Source organism: Merops nubicus, unplaced genomic scaffold (assembly GCF_000691845.1).
Source record: "Merops nubicus isolate BGI_N331 unplaced genomic scaffold, ASM69184v1 scaffold14466, whole genome shotgun sequence".
Lineage (NCBI taxonomy): Eukaryota > Metazoa > Chordata > Aves > Coraciiformes > Meropidae > Merops > Merops nubicus.
The window spans coordinates 468-18,503 of NW_008615729.1; the positions used below are offsets into that span (position 1 = coordinate 468).

At 39.8% G+C, this 18,036-nt stretch overlaps 1 protein-coding gene across 1 annotated transcript in view; it reads left to right on the forward strand.

Annotated features, from left to right (window-relative positions):
• Positions 1-795: 795 nt before the first annotated feature.
• The window catches only part of LOC103775179 (transcriptional repressor NF-X1-like), a gene marked incomplete at its 3' end in the record, with an annotated part of 22,088 nt that continues 4,847 nt past the window's right edge, over positions 796-18,036 (forward strand). Inside the window, exons 1-5 of the mRNA XM_008942625.1 lie at positions 796-886; positions 1,294-2,343; positions 4,659-4,820; positions 10,700-10,777; positions 11,193-11,298. Coding sequence (XP_008940873.1) covers positions 796-886; positions 1,294-2,343; positions 4,659-4,820; positions 10,700-10,777; positions 11,193-11,298 — 1,487 coding nt within the window. The remainder of the gene's footprint in view (positions 887-1,293; positions 2,344-4,658; positions 4,821-10,699; positions 10,778-11,192; positions 11,299-18,036) is intronic.

Genomic DNA, 18,036 nt, shown 5'->3' on the forward strand with positions numbered 1-18,036 from the left:
ATAAATAAAGCAAAGACAAAAAATCAAAGTTATTTCAACTGAGTCTCTATTTAAGAACACTGTGGATTACATTACGTGGTTGAGAACATCCTTTCATGTATATTTAAATGTCTTAACTTTTAGTAAGCTTAAAGCTTCACTTCCATAAAGTAGTATCTTATGTTTTTTTCTTGGGCCACCAAATCCATTGTAGTAGTTAGGGCAGTGCCTAGAGGTTTTAAAAGAAAAAAGTGTTACATTTGAAAGTAAATTAAATTCACTGAAAAATGTGTGTTAATGCTTTGAAGTGTTCTGTTTTGTTCTTCCCTTCAAAATGTTCATTTCCACAATCTTTACTGAGAAGTTAAAATAGCCAGCTGAGAGACCCAGGTGACATTGGCTTTATGGAGTCTTTATGTCCATAGCCTGAGTGCTTGATTCTTTCTTTGAATTGTCCTAAACTAGGAATAAACTGCACTGGCCCTACCGTCAGAGGTAACCTGTGTGATCTGTAAAATGGGCACTACCTCCATGAGATTTTATGCCTTTTAACCTTTTTACCCTAGTCTTAGAGAGCAGTGTAAACCGCTCTCCTGCAGCCCACTGAACTGTCCCTGAGATTCACCTGATCATCCCTGTGCAGGCAGGGCCCACCGCCACCATGTGATCCAGAACTGGGCAGCAGAGGATTTCTAACATACACCTCTTTCTTTTATCCAGAGACACAGAAGTGACAGGAGACCTCTCCTGTGGAAGAGTAGAAGTGTGGTTCATGTTGAGGGCCTCATGACAGACAAATAGTATTGCAGAGTTGCCATGGGCAGTCCCCCTGCCATTCGTCTGTACGTGGAACAGCGGAATCAGACTATGCAAGCGTTTACTATTGCTTCTCTTTGGCTGATGGATTGTAATTTATATTCAAAGTTCTATGTAATATTAAAATCTCAAATGTAGACATTGTATTTAAAGGAGCCCTTTTTCTTCAGGTGTGTATGTAGATGTGCTAGGAAAAACTTCAGCAGATGTTAAGCACTGATTATCACACCTGCATGTCTTGTGTGTGTACAGTGCTGCTTTAGATGCTTTTCTTTGTTCTGGATCATCACAGTCTTTCCCTAAGGATGGCAAGAGAGGGTAAGTTCCACAAAGCACTGTATGATTCAACTCTAGTTTCTGTAAACTTGTTTCCAGTTTTTCTCTCAGGCGTGGGATTGATTTAGCTTCTGGGCCTTTGCATGTATGGTAATTTTGCTTAAAAAAAAAGTTTACTATTTAGTAGTCTTATACATGTCTTTTTATTTTCTCACCTTTTAGGTGCGTTGAATTTCAATCCTGATGGTGCTGATTCCAATGCAGGAGAAAGACAACCTACAGATGTAAACTGGGTAAATAAAGATAGGAAAGACTCCAACAGCAATCGGAGTAGAAGTAATTTACCATTTCCTAGTCTGTCTTCTGAAAGAGGTATGGATTATGGAAGCTCTTCCAAAAAACATTATGGCTTTTCTACTCCAGAAAGTCAGTATGGGAATTCTGAAGACTTTAACCAATATTTTGGTACCAGTAAAAGTCTGAAGAATCACAGCTTGCAAAGCCAGAGGTGGCACAGGTCAAAAAACGATAGCGCATGTACGAGAAGTAAGGTGAGGCAAAGCACTGCTGATGCTGCTGTGGGTCCAGGAGTTTCAGACGCTGCGATAGCAGCGGGGAGAAGAGCCCCTCCGAGAGGATACAACGACTTCCTCTCCTCAGAGAGTGACAGGGAGGTACCTAGTGCAGATAGCAGAGGAGCAAAGCCAAAGAAAACGCACCTGATGCACGTGTCTGGAAGAGGTTTCAGGGAGAAAGGAAAGCAAGTCAATGACCGGGAGAAGCGAGTGAGCTCTAAACAGAAAGCAGAGCTGTTTGAAAATGTTCCATCTCTGGATTTGACTCAGTCTGACTCTTCGGAATCGTCCGTTGGGAAGGCATTCTGTGATGCTCCTGTGGCTAGTGGGGATGAGCACAGGAGCTACAGCTACGTAAACAAACGCTATCCCCGGAAGCCCGTGTGGAATAAACCCCCGGCAGAAAAGGAGTGTCAGAGAAGGCACGAGTCTCACCGGGGTAAGAACACAAAAGTAGGTAAGAAGTCTTCTCTTGCCTATACTCCAAAGGACAAAAATGACAGGAGGAAAGAACTCTCTGTTCACAAAAATGATGACAACTTAACCAGTGAAATCAGGCATCAGTTGTCAGATTCTGTCAGATGTAATGGAAGAAAATTCCTGCTAAAGGGGGATCAGGCACCTGCCCTTCATTTCAGCTGGACACAGTACTGGAAGAAGCAGAGCGATGTACCAAAAAACAAAGAAACTCATACAGGTAAAGCCTCCTAGAATGTGCTGTTCTCCTGTATTAAAGGTGTGATCTTCAGTAATTTAACACTGCCTTCACGTTTGACCAGCTGAAGAAGCTTGTTATTTTACCTTAGGTTAGTATTAGTGTCAGAGGGTAGAACTAGGTGTAGATGTGTGGTGTCTGAGTGCAGAGGTGTTCTGTAAGTTTGCTAGGGAAGAACAGATTTTGTTAAAATTTCTTTTGTGTTTTACTACCAAACCGCAGATTATAGCCTGGTCAGGCACCATGTTATGACACGTATGTTGTGAGTGCGGGGAGTAAAATTCCAGTATTCTGAACAATGGGCATTGAGAGGAACAATCCTAAAACTGATTTTGCAGAAAAAGTTTTCTAGCGTTACATGTACAAGTAGGAAAATGCTAGGCAGAAAAACTGTATTCTGCTCCTAACTGATTTTTTTTTTTTTTTTTCAATGGTGGTAGCAAAAGGTAATTAGAAATAGAGAAAGTCTCTGGGCACTGTTTTTGGAAGGTGAGAATAGAAATGTGCTGTTGAAAAGGTAATTAGAAATAGAGAAGGTATTTGGGCACTATTTTTGGAAGGTGAGAATAGAAATGTGCTGTTGACAGTGTAAAGCAGACCCATAGGCTTTGACTGAGTTAATTTTGTGGCAGCTCCTACCATTAGGGACTTAAACTATTAAATGGGTCAGCTGAATCTCTTCAGTGCCATGGTACTGCTCTGTTTCTAGACAACCTAGGTAGCTTTTTCTTGCTGTTTTAGGTTGGCTTTCGTGTGCACTGAGAAAATGGTCTTCTGTTATTCATACCACCCAGCAGAAGTCGTCCTGTTTTCTTTTCTTTCAGTGGAAATAATGAGAGAGATTATCCTCTTTTTTTCCCTCAATTTCCAGTTGAACAAACACACGAGCACTAAGAATTATATTTAATTGTTTTTTACAAAGCATCTTGACCAGATCTTTTGCTGCTCAGCATGATAGAGATGATTCTGTGGTAAGATGAGTAGACAAGTTCCTGTTATCTTAACTGCGGTGTTGGATCTTGTGAAGACTTTGCTTCTCAGCATCTCTTCTCTTTTGGAGCTGAGAAACTGGTAGCATAATCAGGAAGCATGAGATAACTCCACTCAGAAACTTTGTTCCCTTAGGAGGAGCTCAAGGATCAAGATCTTCCTTGATGCTTTCTAACTTAAACACGTTAACTGTCATGCTCGGGGCTTTTAGTTGAATCATAAAATTAAACAAACCTCAGACTTTCCGTTGTCATTATTATTAAATGACAAACATCATGTGCAATAAGCAGGAAGCGTAGTAGTAATCTTTTACAAGGAACTTAAGGAACCTGCCTCCAAAATGGTAGTCTTTCTTTGCATGCTTTAGTTGTGAGCTATTTTGGAAACAGTGTCTGCCACTATTTTCAGGGGACTGAGTTTGTGCTTTTAAAATGTTTTTCGGAAGGCTGTCTTCTCCGAGTGCAGTATAGCTATAGTCTTCTGGAGAAAACAAGTATGGTTTAGTGAGGTTGGTTTCTTTGTGACAGAAAATATTCATGGGATACTCTTTTGCTGACTGCTTGTCCCAGTAGGAAGGACAAGGCCATTAGTAGTGTACGTATAGGAAGGATTTTACCATCCCAGAGTACGTAGGAGAGATAAAAGATGGCTCACCACTGGAGGGATAAATAGATGGGTGCATTCACTCATGCTGTATAATGCAGCAAAGAAAGGAGCAGGCTGAGTCAGAAACCAGGCTGTGAGGGAAGTTGCCTAAACACATCTATGTTTTCAGGGCTGTTTTGTCTTTCATGTGGAGTTCTTACTTTCTTTTCAAAGTACTTTTTCCACGTTGTTTTCCATGGCTCAAAAGGCCCCGTACTTTGATTCCTCTGACTGCCGTTTCCCAGTAATTCCACTCCTGAAGCAGTCATTTTATGAGAACTTATTTCCATAATATGAGTATGTCACTGTTAATATTTGTTCTGTGATCTTCTAGGCACACTTGAGGATGGGAATTAAATTTTAATTTTGGCTGGAACTTCTGTAGCGAAGAGCTTTAAGCTCTTTGGTTTAAACTTTATGTGAAGATAAGTTTCCCATAGGAAGTGATGAGTAAAACCTCAACCTTCAGCTAAGCTTAAAACTATTAACTCATTTGTTAGATCAAACAATTGCTATTCATTAATAGGAATTATTATTGCCATTTCTATGGGAATCTTATAATCCCTCTTCTTGCTCTGAAACTAGAGAAATGCATTTAATTTGATTTTTTTTTTTTTTTCAGCTAGCTGACATTTCAAGAACTAATAATATTTTATTTGCAGGGTCATTGATTGAACAGCTGACCACAGAGAAGTATGAGTGCATGGTGTGCTGTGAGGTGGTCCGAATAGTAGCCCCAGTGTGGAGCTGTCAGAATTGTTACCATGTGTTCCATCTGAATTGCATTAAGAAGTGGGCACGATCACCAGCTTCACAAGCTGAAGGTTGGTATTCTCTTGCACACTTTCTCTCTGAAATGCTGGGGTCTGAACCCTGAGCCCCAAATTAAGGTTGCCATATGGGTGATTCCCACTGCCCTTCATACAGAGGTGGTGAGTTTGCCTTATAGCTTCCCCCCAGGGTGCGGCCGGCCCTGCAGGGAGAGCCAGAAGGGAAATGAGCCCCAGGGGTCCCGCATTGAGTTGACAAAGGTCAGGTGTCTGCTTGGGGATAAAAGCTGGGACCACTGGCAGGGGGTCAGGAGTGTCTGTCTGTGGAGTGCACTCCACAGAGCTTCCTGGTTCAGGGCAGACCTCCTGACTCACCCTGGAGCTGGGCCCTGGTCTGTTTAGGCCTTTGCGAACGCGGGTGGATCGGGTGAGAGTCACCATGTGGGCACCTTTCTCTTACGTGTTTAACTGGCTGGTCTTGCCGTCTCCCACCTCGGGTCACTGTTTGTACCACCTGTTGTGGGCCGAGTTGCATCCTTTGTGGGATCGTTGGGGGTGGCGTCGATCGTGTATGAGCTGATTGATCTGTTTGTACCCCTGGTGGGTCATTCATATAGTAACATTTCTGCCTACAATACAGTCTGCGTATTGGATTCTCTTCCTGCTGGTTGTGTCGTTCCTGTTAGGCCTGGTCATTGGCAAAACACTCTCCCAAATATACGTAATAGCAAAGTTTGTGTTTCTTATGTTAGAAAACTACTTGTAAACGTCATCTAAAGTAATCCGTAAACTGTAAACAAAGCAAGTTTTAAATAAAAATTTGGGTTTTCTTCAGGATCCTTAGCCTGCTTATTCCTAACTGTTTAGTTTCTTTCTAGTATTCTAGCTAAAACTGATTTCCTGGTTTGGGTATGTAAGATCATTCAATGAAATCAGTGCGTCAAGATGCAAAACTCTGTGGCTGTGTTTTTACACACCGAGAAATGTCTCATCTTCTCTCATCTGCTCTTGGCTGAGCCATCAAAGAGAAGCAGCATTCCCAGCATTAGCTGTCTGCTTTTAGTCAACCACCTTTTAGTTCTGTCCTCAGATAAAATTCTCGGGAAATCAGTCACTGATGCCACACAGTGAAATGAAATTCAGAGAAAACAGAAGGCTTCTGCCTTTGTCATGATCTTAAACTGTTCCCAGATTCTTCATATTATGCCACTTCTTGATACTTAATGCCACTGCTTTCTGCCCTTTGGATGCTTTGGTGTAAGTTAAGGCTCAGTTGCAGCCTCTCTGCTTTGTTCAGTTGTGTGATGTAAACATATTCTGAAGACTGTTAATCTAAAAGTAAGTTTAATTTTTTTCTGTGCCCTGCTTGTTTAGCATTGCCATTCCTCATGTGCTTTTCTGTCTGTCTCTGGGCAGGCCAAGGAAATACAGTCTGTTAGCTACTTCCCAATGTTTGACAGAAGTTCTTCCAGACTGTAAATCTCTTGCAGAAAGGATTGGTTGCAAAATTCTTGGATTTCTGAAGATGGATAGACAGACTGTTGGGTAGGGCTGGTCATGCTTCATACTGACAATAGAAAGGAAGTTAGGAATATGAGCACAAGATGTGAAACAAAGGCACTGGAATGTTTGAGAAGGGAACAGATTTTTTGGGTAAGATGGAGATCCTAAGCTGTTTTTCTGTCACCTTTGGAGATTAATTATCTCCCTGAAACAGCTTATTGCTTGATCAGAAGACTATCTACTTATGTGAGGGAGTTTTGCTTATCTGTCAAGATGGTGACCTTAGATGCTTGAATCCTGAAAGCAGTTCAGGTAGCCATGTCTTTCGGCCATTTGCTTTTCTTGTAAGAATTTGTGGACTAAATATGTTATTGTATCCTGTGTGTGAGAGAACTTGAGCTAATCATTAATTGAAATTAAAGTTGGTGGCCTCACTATAACTGATTCTATAGCTCCAGTAAGGACACTGATGCATATTTTTTTGACCTGCAAAGCCCTGCTGCCCTATCTTCATTAGAACTTGTACTTCAGAGTGTATTTGATCTATGGTAGGTTGTTTCAGTGTAGATTCTGCTTTTCAGGCTTTGTATGATGTTGAGGAATTCATTAGAACCCTGTCAGTAATTATTGGCCACCAGAAGAGAAGTAGGACACTGTAATCTACCTAACTCAATAATTCACTGTTTTTCTGGAAGGAGAAAAAAAACCTGTTTTAATTTAAATGTGTTATCATGACTTCCAGGAAATCTTATCTAATCTCAGCACCCAAACTCTTCACTGCTACATTTCACTTCCTGCCTAGTGAGAGTATGTTGTTCATAAGATCAGTTTTGAGTGTTCATTCTTCCATGTTTCTGAAGCAACTGAGTGCTTCAGTGAGAAGGTCCCTCCATTTGGGGCCTTACAGCAGCTCCTATTTCTGTGCACATAGTAGGAGGCTGATGGTGCATATGTGCATGTAATTTCTCACTATTTGTCATCTCAGCATTGTATCAGAGAAATCCTGAATCCTTGGATGAAATAGGGAACATCCTTGATGAGGTACCTTCTCACATAGTCCTGTCTTCCAAACTGTCAGTGGTGGGTGTCTGTTGGGGGGAGAGCAGACGTGTGTCCCTCGGGGGCAGGCCGCGGGGCGCGAGAGCTCTGGCTGCAGTGGAAGCGGAGCGGCGCTGCGGCGCTGCCTCTGGGACACCAGTGCTGGGCAGGTGGGGACCTCGTGCAGCAGAACCCTGCTTGGGAGTGAAACTCCAAGGAGTGCACCACTTGGGCTGGTGAGCGTGTCGTTCATGTGCAGTGTCCTGTTTGCCCATTAGCAGCCTCACTGCTGTAATGCGGGTGCTGTGGTCTGGGTCCTGAGACCCAGAGCTGGACAGTTGGCACCTGTGCAAAGGTGGGTGCAGATGAGGGGAAGTGAACTGTGCTGGGTTACTGGGTCAGTGAGATAAAACATGCTTGGGACTCCACATACTCCCACAGGAAGAAGCAGAAAACTATCCTGGGTTACCATAACAGTCTTCTTGCACCCTAGAGTATCTCTTCACAGAGACTCCTTCAGATGTGTTTTACTGAATGTGTCTTCCTTCAGAGACTTCATTGTCTTCTTTGGTCTTGACAGTCATCTGAAAAATGACTTTGTCTGACCAAGACAAGTGAAAGAATCCCCTGATTGTCTGTGGGGAGTCGTAGGGCATTCTTAGTCTACTTACATCAGACTTGCATTTGACATCCAACACTGAGTATTTCTACAATGCGGACTGGCAGTGGCACTTGGAGCAAGAGAATGGATTTTCATTTAGTGTAAGATACGTCCTGTGCAGGAGGAGGAGCTGTGTTAGGCATCACTTTTCCATCATATGGAAAGGTTCTTTCCTGTAAGGGAGAACGTAACTTCCTTCTCAGCAAGCATTTTTACTGATGTTTTGAATTATGGCCTGGAGGAATGTGACTGTTGGATATTGTACGGTTAAGGTCAGTCTGACAAACATATCTGCACTGCACACAAGATCTTTTACTTTGTTATGTTTATAAAGGCGAAGTTGTTGTCTCTTTCCCCCTTCCTGCTCTTAATTCTTTTTGAAAATGAAGCTTTAATAGTGTTTGACTTGTGCCCTTATATTGATGGAATAAAAGTTTAAGGCATTTGCTTCCTTCTTTGCAAGAAAGGTAGTTTTGCTGGTATTTTCATTTTGTCTGGAAGGATTGGAGGTATCTGAGTTATTACAACTGTGTCTTTGTGTTCTGCTTCCTCTGCTGCCCCTGCCCTCCACTTCCAGATGAGTGAGTGGTCTGTACCAATGCAGTATTGGCCTCAAAGATGACTTCTGAGTTTCAGTGGTCAGAATATGAATCTACTTGCCTTTTTTATTTTTTAGATTGAGAAGTCAAAGCAATAATTTATTCTGCTACAGATTATCTCATTGGAGAACTGCATAAGACCTGTTAGAAATAGTAACATGACAATGCCAATGTTCATTCTAGTATACTCTACTACAGATGAAGTCACTGAAATCTTCAATTATTTTATGTACCTAACATTGCATATATGTTGAAAATTACTGCTGTGCCAATGGCCTTTGGAAATGCAACCTTTTAGCATTCATCCCCTATTCCAGCAGATGTGTTTGGATCCGTTCTTATGTAATCACCTATGACTCATCTAGGCTAGCATGTGAAAAGGAAAGTTGCTTGTTTAAAATTGCATATAAAGATCTCTAATCTGTATATATAATACCCAGCTCTTCCTAATCGAGGCTCTTTTTGAGCCCCTTAATCATACGAAGATTCTGGAAACTGAGGAGATCAGTTCACTGTGCCTTTATGACAACAGGTATGCAAGAGGAAGAGCAGGGTTCTGGGCATGCTAGCACAGATAAAGATTTTTGTGGCTGAAAGTGCTGTAAACGGGTGTGCTTGCAAGAGGGAAGTGTATGGAAAAAAATCTGTGTATGGTAAACAGTTACAAGTAAGGAATATTTTTATCCTAGAAGGGAGAGCATAGCAAATACTAAAACAATCTCTAGTAAACAGGAGTGAGGTGTGTTGGTTTGCGTAGGCTGCCGTTGTTTCGGTGTCCTTGGTTGGAATCCTGCCTACTTTGCAGAACAAAGTTTTTATACAAGGAAGTTTTTTTTTTCCAAGGACCTTCACTGTACTTTAGAGAAAATGCTGCTTATAGCAGACTAGGCATCCTGCTCTGGGGGAGGTGCTGATAGGAGAGGGCTTCTGCTGACTTTTGGAAGCTTTGATAATAGGCTTGCATTCACAGCTTTTGAAAAACATACCAGGGACTCACAATGAAAGAGGTTGTGTTGTTAATGGAATAGTTCAGTATACTGTACAAAGTAATCCTGCAGGGAATGCCTTAGGGGTTAGTGTGTTAGGATGCTGGCTTTGAGAGCAGCTGCTGGCAGTAGTACCATTGTGCATTGTGATGGCTCACATAAGAAGTCTCCTGTCTAACAGATAGTGAACCTAGGTGTGCCTGTCATTGCAGTGCAGTCGCCTTGTCACTCATAGGGTGTTCAGAATGTTAAAATATCATTAATCTTGATTAGATTTCTTAATTGTGGACAGTTCTAAACCCGCAGATTTATTCATTTTCTAGCACTGAATTGATTGGTTAAGAGAGACAAGGAGAGCTACTCAGTTTATATATTTTTATATCTTTATGTAAAAATATCTCTGTCTCTCCTTCCTGCCCTCCTTTGTGTTCAGTAGTGCTCTTATACTAATATTCTTCATAGCCAGATATGTACTGAATTCGAGAAACAACTCTATGAATGCTGGTTTCCTTACACTGAAGTTCTTCCTTTGCTGTTAACCTCCTGAAACACAGAAGCAAGAAAACTACCATTTAATAAAATACCAACTTGAAAAACAATGCCCTAGTCAGTAGCTAGTATTCTCACGTTTAATTAGATTATTCTGGTTTATGGAGCACTAATTTATTCTGGACATGAAGCAATACTAAACTGGTCTTTTACAAGAGACATAAACTCATAACATGAGAGGATAATGAAGAGGAAAATATAGGTGGTGCTTAAGACTGTAGGTAATCGTTTTTCTCACCAATTTCCCAAACATTAACATTTTTTCCTCACATCCTTTAGATACAGTGAAGACTGTCTATATTCTAGTAGGATGTCTTATAAAAGGATACATGGTAATAGAAAAAATACAATTTTAAAATTCATTCTTGCCTCTATAAAGTTGAAGCCTGACCAAATGAAATACAACTACTATGTTTATATTGATACTGTATAAAATATATTTTTATTAGCCTACTTTCTCACCACTTCTAATCAATGGAAAAACTTAGTTTGATTGCAATTGTGGTAAGAAACAAGGCAAGAAACAACTTACTCTGTTTGCTAATTAGCTCTGTTATTTCCTTAAGTCATTTTTATCTTTAATTTTTTTGTTAACAGATGGTAATAGTGGTTGGAGATGTCCAGCTTGTCAGAATGCTTCTACACAAGTTCCCAAAACTTACACTTGTTTCTGTGGTGAGTTTCTTCCTTGCTTCTAGCCTGACCAACTAAAGGGTGCTTTTAACTTTCTTACATTTTATGAGCTTAATTTAATGTCAAATAGCAGCTACTTAAGTGACTTCTCAGAGCGCAGAAGGGAAGAATCTTCTGGATGTTGATATTCCAGTGGCACTTACTTTTAAAGAAGTTGAGTATATATCAGCACTGAAAGTGGATCAAGAACATAAAACATTATCTTGTGTAATTTTGTTTTTCAAAGAAGACTACTGACATTACTCAAAATACAGCTTTTTTTAGGGGGGTGGGACTCGATCTCCAGGGGTCCCTTCTGGCCCCTAACATTCTGTGATTGATTTTGGTGTGATATTTTTCCAAAATTCAGTGTTATATTTGAAGTAATAACTTTGGTTTTGTTTTTGACATGGATTAGGTAAGGTGCACAATCCTGAATGGAATAGAAATGAAATTCCACATAGCTGTGGGGAACTTTGTGGAAAGAAGAGACAGTGTTTGGACTGTCCACATCTTTGTAACATGTGAGTAAATGTTTATCATATGAATACTGAAATGATATAGAGAAAATTTCTGAAAACTGTATTTGGATTTTTTTTTACTATAGGATATGCTTAGAGGTATATTTGGTTTATAGCTCAACTGAAGCTTGGAAGAAAAGGATATTTGTGTTTGTATGTCTCAAGTGAGTTTACATGGAAGAATGAACAGGAGATCAACAACAATAGGTGTGGCAACACTTCCACCCTGTTTTAGGAACTAAACCAACTGCCTGACTTGGCCTCAAGAATTTTCATTAAAGCAGAGAAATAATAGTGGATAGGAGTGATTTTAAATATGTATCCAGTGGTCCACCAGATGTTTTAGGTGCTGCTTTTGCTGTAGTAGTGTTTGTATATCTTAATCTAAGGAGCAGTGGTACACGGTTAAGCTGAAGGACCTCTATCCTTTGGTTCTTTTTCTTTTCTTTGGCATGCAAACTATTGAGGATAAGAGGGCATTATATGTGTGTACCTATTTGATGAGGCCACGAGGTGGTTGAACCCTCATGGAGATCTTATATACATAACACTATATGTAACTTGGATTGATTTTCCCAACATCTATTAGTATAGCTCAATGAAGAGAGACAGAGCAATTCTCTTCAGTTTTGGACATTTTCCTTTAGATCCTTTCTTAGCAGAGTGGCAGTATTATACTTATGGGGTTAACAGCATTATACAAGTTTTTTCAATGTATAAATATACTTGCTAGTCAGAAAAATTAATTATATGTCATTCCCAGTGCATCTAGCTTCATTTTCCACATATGGAAGTTGGTCTGTGGTGCCTGTTCATATTTGTGTTCTAAGAAATTTTTAATAATCAGAAGCAATTGTTTCTGCTCTTGGTATACAATCAGAAACTTTAGTCATTCAAACAAATAGGTTGTCATCTTATACTTTTTTTAAAGTTTACTAAAACTCAGAACATTACTAGAACTTTACTCTGAGCTTTTAATTTAACGCATTCTGTTTTGAACCTATTTCAACTTGAATGAAAGAATATTTCTGTACTGTTTAATACTTTTTTTTGCCACGTGTGAAAAATATTATATTGGTTTTCTTTCCAGATTGTCATTTTAGTGCTGTAGCTGTTTTCTTAATCCATCGTCATACTAGATCCCCTTTGCTGTGGTTTGCAAGGTGAAGCTGACACACAGATCTTTCAGACTACACTTGATGTAGTTGATATTCTGACTCAGCAAAACACAGATTCTCTTGGAGGCCAGCTACTGCCCTCCATCTCAGGAGAGGAATATGTCCACAGAGGACCTTTTTACCCACTCAGAAATAAGTAGGCTTTTTAACTACATTGAGAACTCCTCAACTTTAGTTTGCTGCCTGATAAATTGTTCCATAGTGTTTGGGAGACACAGATGGTCTTTTCCTCTTTTTTCCTGTCCCAGTCTACTTCAGAGGCTCAGTCTCTAGCATTCTCTTTTGGGAAGTCTTCTGAACAGTGTTGGCAATGTTGTGTCTGTTGCAGGCTATGAATTTGTAGTCCCTGGTAGTCTGATCTGCATCAAGAGACCTTTTAAAGTTACAATTTGCTACCAGTTTAAGTTGTAGCAAATTTAAATGTGTTTGGCTCTTTCCATATGAGTAAACCATGCTGAGATCCTCTAGTCCTGGAGGGAAGGGAACAGTAAGGGTGCAGTTCAACATAATGGGTGGTTTGGGCACTCTTTGACTTGTGATAGTGATCTGGAGAGGAATGCATCAGTATGTGTTGGACATATCTTCCTCCTGTGTGGGCACCTTAGCTGTTCATGAGGACACACTCTGCCTTCATCTGCTACATCAAAAAGTGAGTGGAAACCTGATTCCCTCTTGCTATATCAGGAAGTGGTGGAGTTAGAGATGGGGAGCTTTATCATCTGAAGACATCGTTATCATTCTATTTTACCAGCTCCTCCTCACTGAACAACCTCAACTGATCTAGAAGTCCAAATCATGATCTCTCTGTGGGAAGAATTTTATTTTGGCGGAGTGCTCAAAGGTGGACTTGTTGCCATCAGAACCAAGAATCTTTTACATGGTTCTCGCTTGAGTGTAGGTGAACTCAGAACTCTTCCTTGCAAGCACTTGTTTCTCTGGACTGTGGATCTGCTCTGTAGCTTCTTCCCCTGCTCCTACAGGTCCCCATAAGGTTGATACAGTTTGAACCAGAGATTCCAGTTTGTTCACTGAGATCGTAAAAACTTTTTTTTTCATTTTCTTGCCACACCCTTTCTGGATCAAATGTTTCATGTCATTGTCAAGACCTTCTGCCCTCACAGTGTGATGGATGATGAATTCTATGGGGTAAACTATTCATGCTTTTCTCAAGTCTTTGTGCTTTTAGTTAAGAGTAGGGATGTGTCCATTACTATAGGCCGTGGACTGAGCCTGGTGTGGTATCTGAGTCTTAGTGTGGCATTTTTGGTGTTGCCCTCTCTCCAGTATTTGGTCCCATCTATTCTAGGAAACCGTCTGCAGCTGAACTATGTGGGAATCTCATTTAAACTACAGCTTCATTTATTGTGTTTCAGTTGAGTAGACCTCTGTATCTTCAGTCCATGAGCCTCTGTCAGAGCTTATCTGGATGAATCCTGTTATGAACTCTATTAATTGGTGGGACTTGAATCTGAGTCTTGAGGAACCTGGGTTTTGAGACGTTGGATTCTTGCTTAGTTTCTTATCTATCTTTGTGGCTGTTGTATTAAGAGAGTGTGGGAGATTTAGACACTTCTAGTTATCCCCTGCCCTTCATATCAGAATTATTTTTGTAGTGATTGGCAGCAGAATCTGAATTGCAGTATTATCTGAGTTTTCAGAAAGTACACATTGTATATCTATGCTGCAGCTATGTGATGTGATGCTACCAGGATCAAACAAACATCACATACAATAAGAAAAGGAAATGATATCAGAGGAACATTGTTCTCATTGCTTTACATTAGGATGCTTGTATTTGCTCCCTCTCCCATGTAGGTGAAATGTGCAGAATACAGGAGGTGTGCTAGGTAAGCTATTGATGGTGTCTAAACATCAGCCTCCCTTCCTGCTGCCTGCCTTCTGCATGCATTGTGGTTGTCCTCTCTGGAATGGGCAGCTCTGAGAGCAGTGACTGGTGATGGAAACTTTTGGTGATACCAGTTGTGCTATTCAAAGCACTGCTTAGGTGGTTACGTTATTCTTAATGTAATATGAAGTAGCAAGTTGAAGCAGATCAAAGTGGATTTACTAGAGATCTGTTTTCCTTTTAAAGCTGAGTAAGCATCAGACTCTTGTAGCTGAGGAGAAAGAATTGAATTAAATGTCATGGGAAAAGATTTGGATTCTTCTATTGTAATTTTTTATATAGTGATTAGTTTTATTGAGTTGTATCGAGTAAGCATTGAAAATACAGGGATTTTTATCCCTCCCCCACCCCCTGAGTCTCTGAGCAGGAAATGAGACCAGAAGGTGGCAAAATCAGAGTGCATCAGATGCATTCTGTTATGGATAATACGAGTGCCTAGAGCTCTCAGCATCACAGATGCTTTTGGCAAGAGTATTAAAGCTCATACCCCAGTAGGAGAGGCCAAGATGACAGCCAGCTTCAGGCAAGAAGTGTTGTATCTTGGGGGGTTTACCTGGTCGTAGTTTTCTCCTTTGAAGTGTTAGACCATCATTTTTGAGGCCTCTGTCTCTAAGCACTGTCCAAAATGACATAATGAGATGTTTCCATCCTGTGGATTTTCAATTTGAATCAGAGCTGTGTTTCCTTAGGTTTTGTGACCCTGGTGGTTATGGCTTTCAAATTACATGGCATCTCTTTCACACTTGTAAGGAATGTCTGAAATTTGTTATTCCAATCTAAAAAATGAGTTTACAAAGATACAGAATTCTTCAGCCCACTGTTAACTTAACCAGCTTATACACTTATGTGTTTATTTATACTTTTATACCACCATAACAAATGCTTCTCTATTGCAGTGGTGTTTTGGTTACTTGTTTCTGTTTTGGGTGTTGCTTTTCTTTTTTTTTTTCCCCTAGCTTTTTGCCCCCCAGCCTTGAGTATGGATATTTTTAATGGTTGGCCAATTTCCAGCTGTGTTTCCTCAGACTGACTTTTTTTTTTTTGGAGGTAGATGTTAAATCTCCTTTCCATAGTGTAGTGCTTAGATGGATGCTGCTATTGAGTATGGTAGTAGTTAGCCCATTTGGATGAATTTACTCTGGTTTAGTATTAAATCTTTAATATTTGCTCAGATTTATTGAAATAGGTTAGTAAACATTCATATAAACAGCTCTCTTGGCACAACTGAGGAAGAGGCAAGCAGCTGTTTGAAAGGGGAGTGCTTTGCAAACATTTTGCTAGTGTGATCTGTGGCATGTGTAGAACTTCACAGAGCAAGTTGTCTTCACATTTTTAGTTTAAATACATTGAATGTCGTTTTGGTCTGTTAGGCTCTACATCAAAGAAACATCTAGCTTAACCTTCAAGAAAATGTTCCTTGTAATAAACTTTGTAACTAAAAGTTCTCCCTGCCAACTGGAACTGTGCAAGGCCTTGAGAACATTTGAAAAAGGTCTTACAAAGGCAGTAAATTAAATTTTTTCTCTACTGTTCTAAATCTTAGTGTCTGATCTTCCTTCATAGATATTTGGTGCTGTAATCTTTTTCACAGCAGTTACCAGAGGTCCCATTGAGCTGTCTTACAGTATATAGTATTTTCACTGTCAGACAAGTAGTTTCATTTCTCCTATTTCTAGATCACAACTTTTCTTGAATGCCAGTTCTTCAGAGCAGCAGCAATAAATTGTGAAATAAATCCTCCTTGCTGATGATAGATGATGGAGTTTCAGTAAAAATAAGACTGCATTCACTGAACAAAAGTTAATACTGAAATCTTCAACCTGTCTTTTTGAGTTTAGTTTGTAACACTGTTAAGTCGTTTAACAACTATTTGCTTAGTCCCTTAGCACAAACTAAAACTTTGAGGTATCATCCATCTTTATTATCTGAGGAGAATTTTCTGTGTGTTTTCTGTGTGTCTGTGTACTAAATGAAATCTGAATTCCCATCTTAACTGTTGGTGATCAAGTAAATCCTGGAACTGTAAGTATACTTTAGCTTCTGCATAAACCAAATTGTATCAGAGAATTTTGATAAATAAATATTGTGCAAGTGTGTGTATCTGGAGGGATGAGTAAAGAATACTTATTTTCAAGGACAGAAGTTTGGTTTCAAAGGGTTAGTTTTTGCATTAGTAGATTATTTTTTTTCTGACTATATTAACAGCTTAAAGCTGTCTAAAACATTGCATTATCAAAACTTGGAGATGTCTGGAAATTAATTGTGTGATACTCTTCTAACAGAAGGAATCTTCCAAAATGGCTGCATTTTACTATTCTAGCAATTTACAGCTTAAAAGTGTTTTTATAAATTGCTTTTGTGTGATATGGTGTCATCAGAAAGTGCGCCAAGACTGGGCTTATGGAAGCAATGTTAACATTGCTGGAATATGACAATGTTGAGGCACATAATTTACCAGGTAGAAAAAACATGACAAAATTCCTGGAAATTACATCATCTGCTTTTTCCAAGTTAATACCTAGATCATAGTATTTTGAGTTTATATCTACTTTTAATCTGTTTCTTAAGTTGATGAGCCTTTAGAATACTACGTGGATGGGTCTTTGAGAATTAAAGTCAAAAGAGTGAAATATATAGTGCTGTCCTTTTACAAGAGATTTTTCTGCTGCATAATGCGTAAGTTAATTCTCATTGTCAGAAGTTTCACAATACAGCCTCAATTAATTTAATGGTTTTGCTTTCTTCCTTTTTCCCTCTACAGCACGTTTTCCCTGCTCCATCCAGTTTTGATCTTTTCTCCCTTTCCTTGTGCCTAACCTAGCATTTATTTAACTCTTCATTACGCCATAAAACTGACCTGTCAAAGAGGAAGGGTTGAGGTTTCTTGGGTTTGTTTTCAGTCTCATTTTTGATGGTGTTTTTTTGTGTTGTGTTGGTTTACTGTGTAACGGCCTGGGGAATCTAGTAATTGCCTTGTAATTCTTGTAATTGTGTAAGGGGAGGGGGATGTTGGGGTGTGGTTTTGCTGTGGGTTTTGTTGTGGGGTTTTATTGTTTGGGGTTTTTTTGGGCTCGGACATCTGGGCTAGTCAGTCCTGGCCTGTAATAACTGCTCCACATAAGAGGTGCTGTGTTTGCAAAGGAATGGAGTTGGAAGCTGGCTAAGAAAGAGTGCAGACTAGTTAGTTAAATATAATTTCACAAACCTTGGCTTGTTTGTGCCCAACAGAGGTCTCAGTGTAGATAAAGGCCATCTAGCGTTTCGTGAAGTAGGTGGTGAGAACTGATAATCAAGTAAAGAACTGGCATTGATGACACAGAAAATTGTACTTGATGGTAAGAAAGAATGCTAAGATAGACTTGCTGCATCTCCCCCCACACCTTACCTTACAGGAAAAGGAGCAACAGCTCTTGCTGGTAGTGTTAGAAATACTGAGTTCAAGGAGAAAGCCACCAACTCAAAAGAAGAAAAGAATACAGAAGTTTTTATCTATTTATGGTCACTGAAGAAAGAATGGTTTTTATGGTATTAATGGTTTGGACATGTGGTATTTGAGTGTTATCAGTGATGAACACAGTTGAGTTGATGCACATCTACTGGTGAAATGTGAAATATGAAATATATTAGTAGTACTGTTACTGTTGATTTGACAGCAGC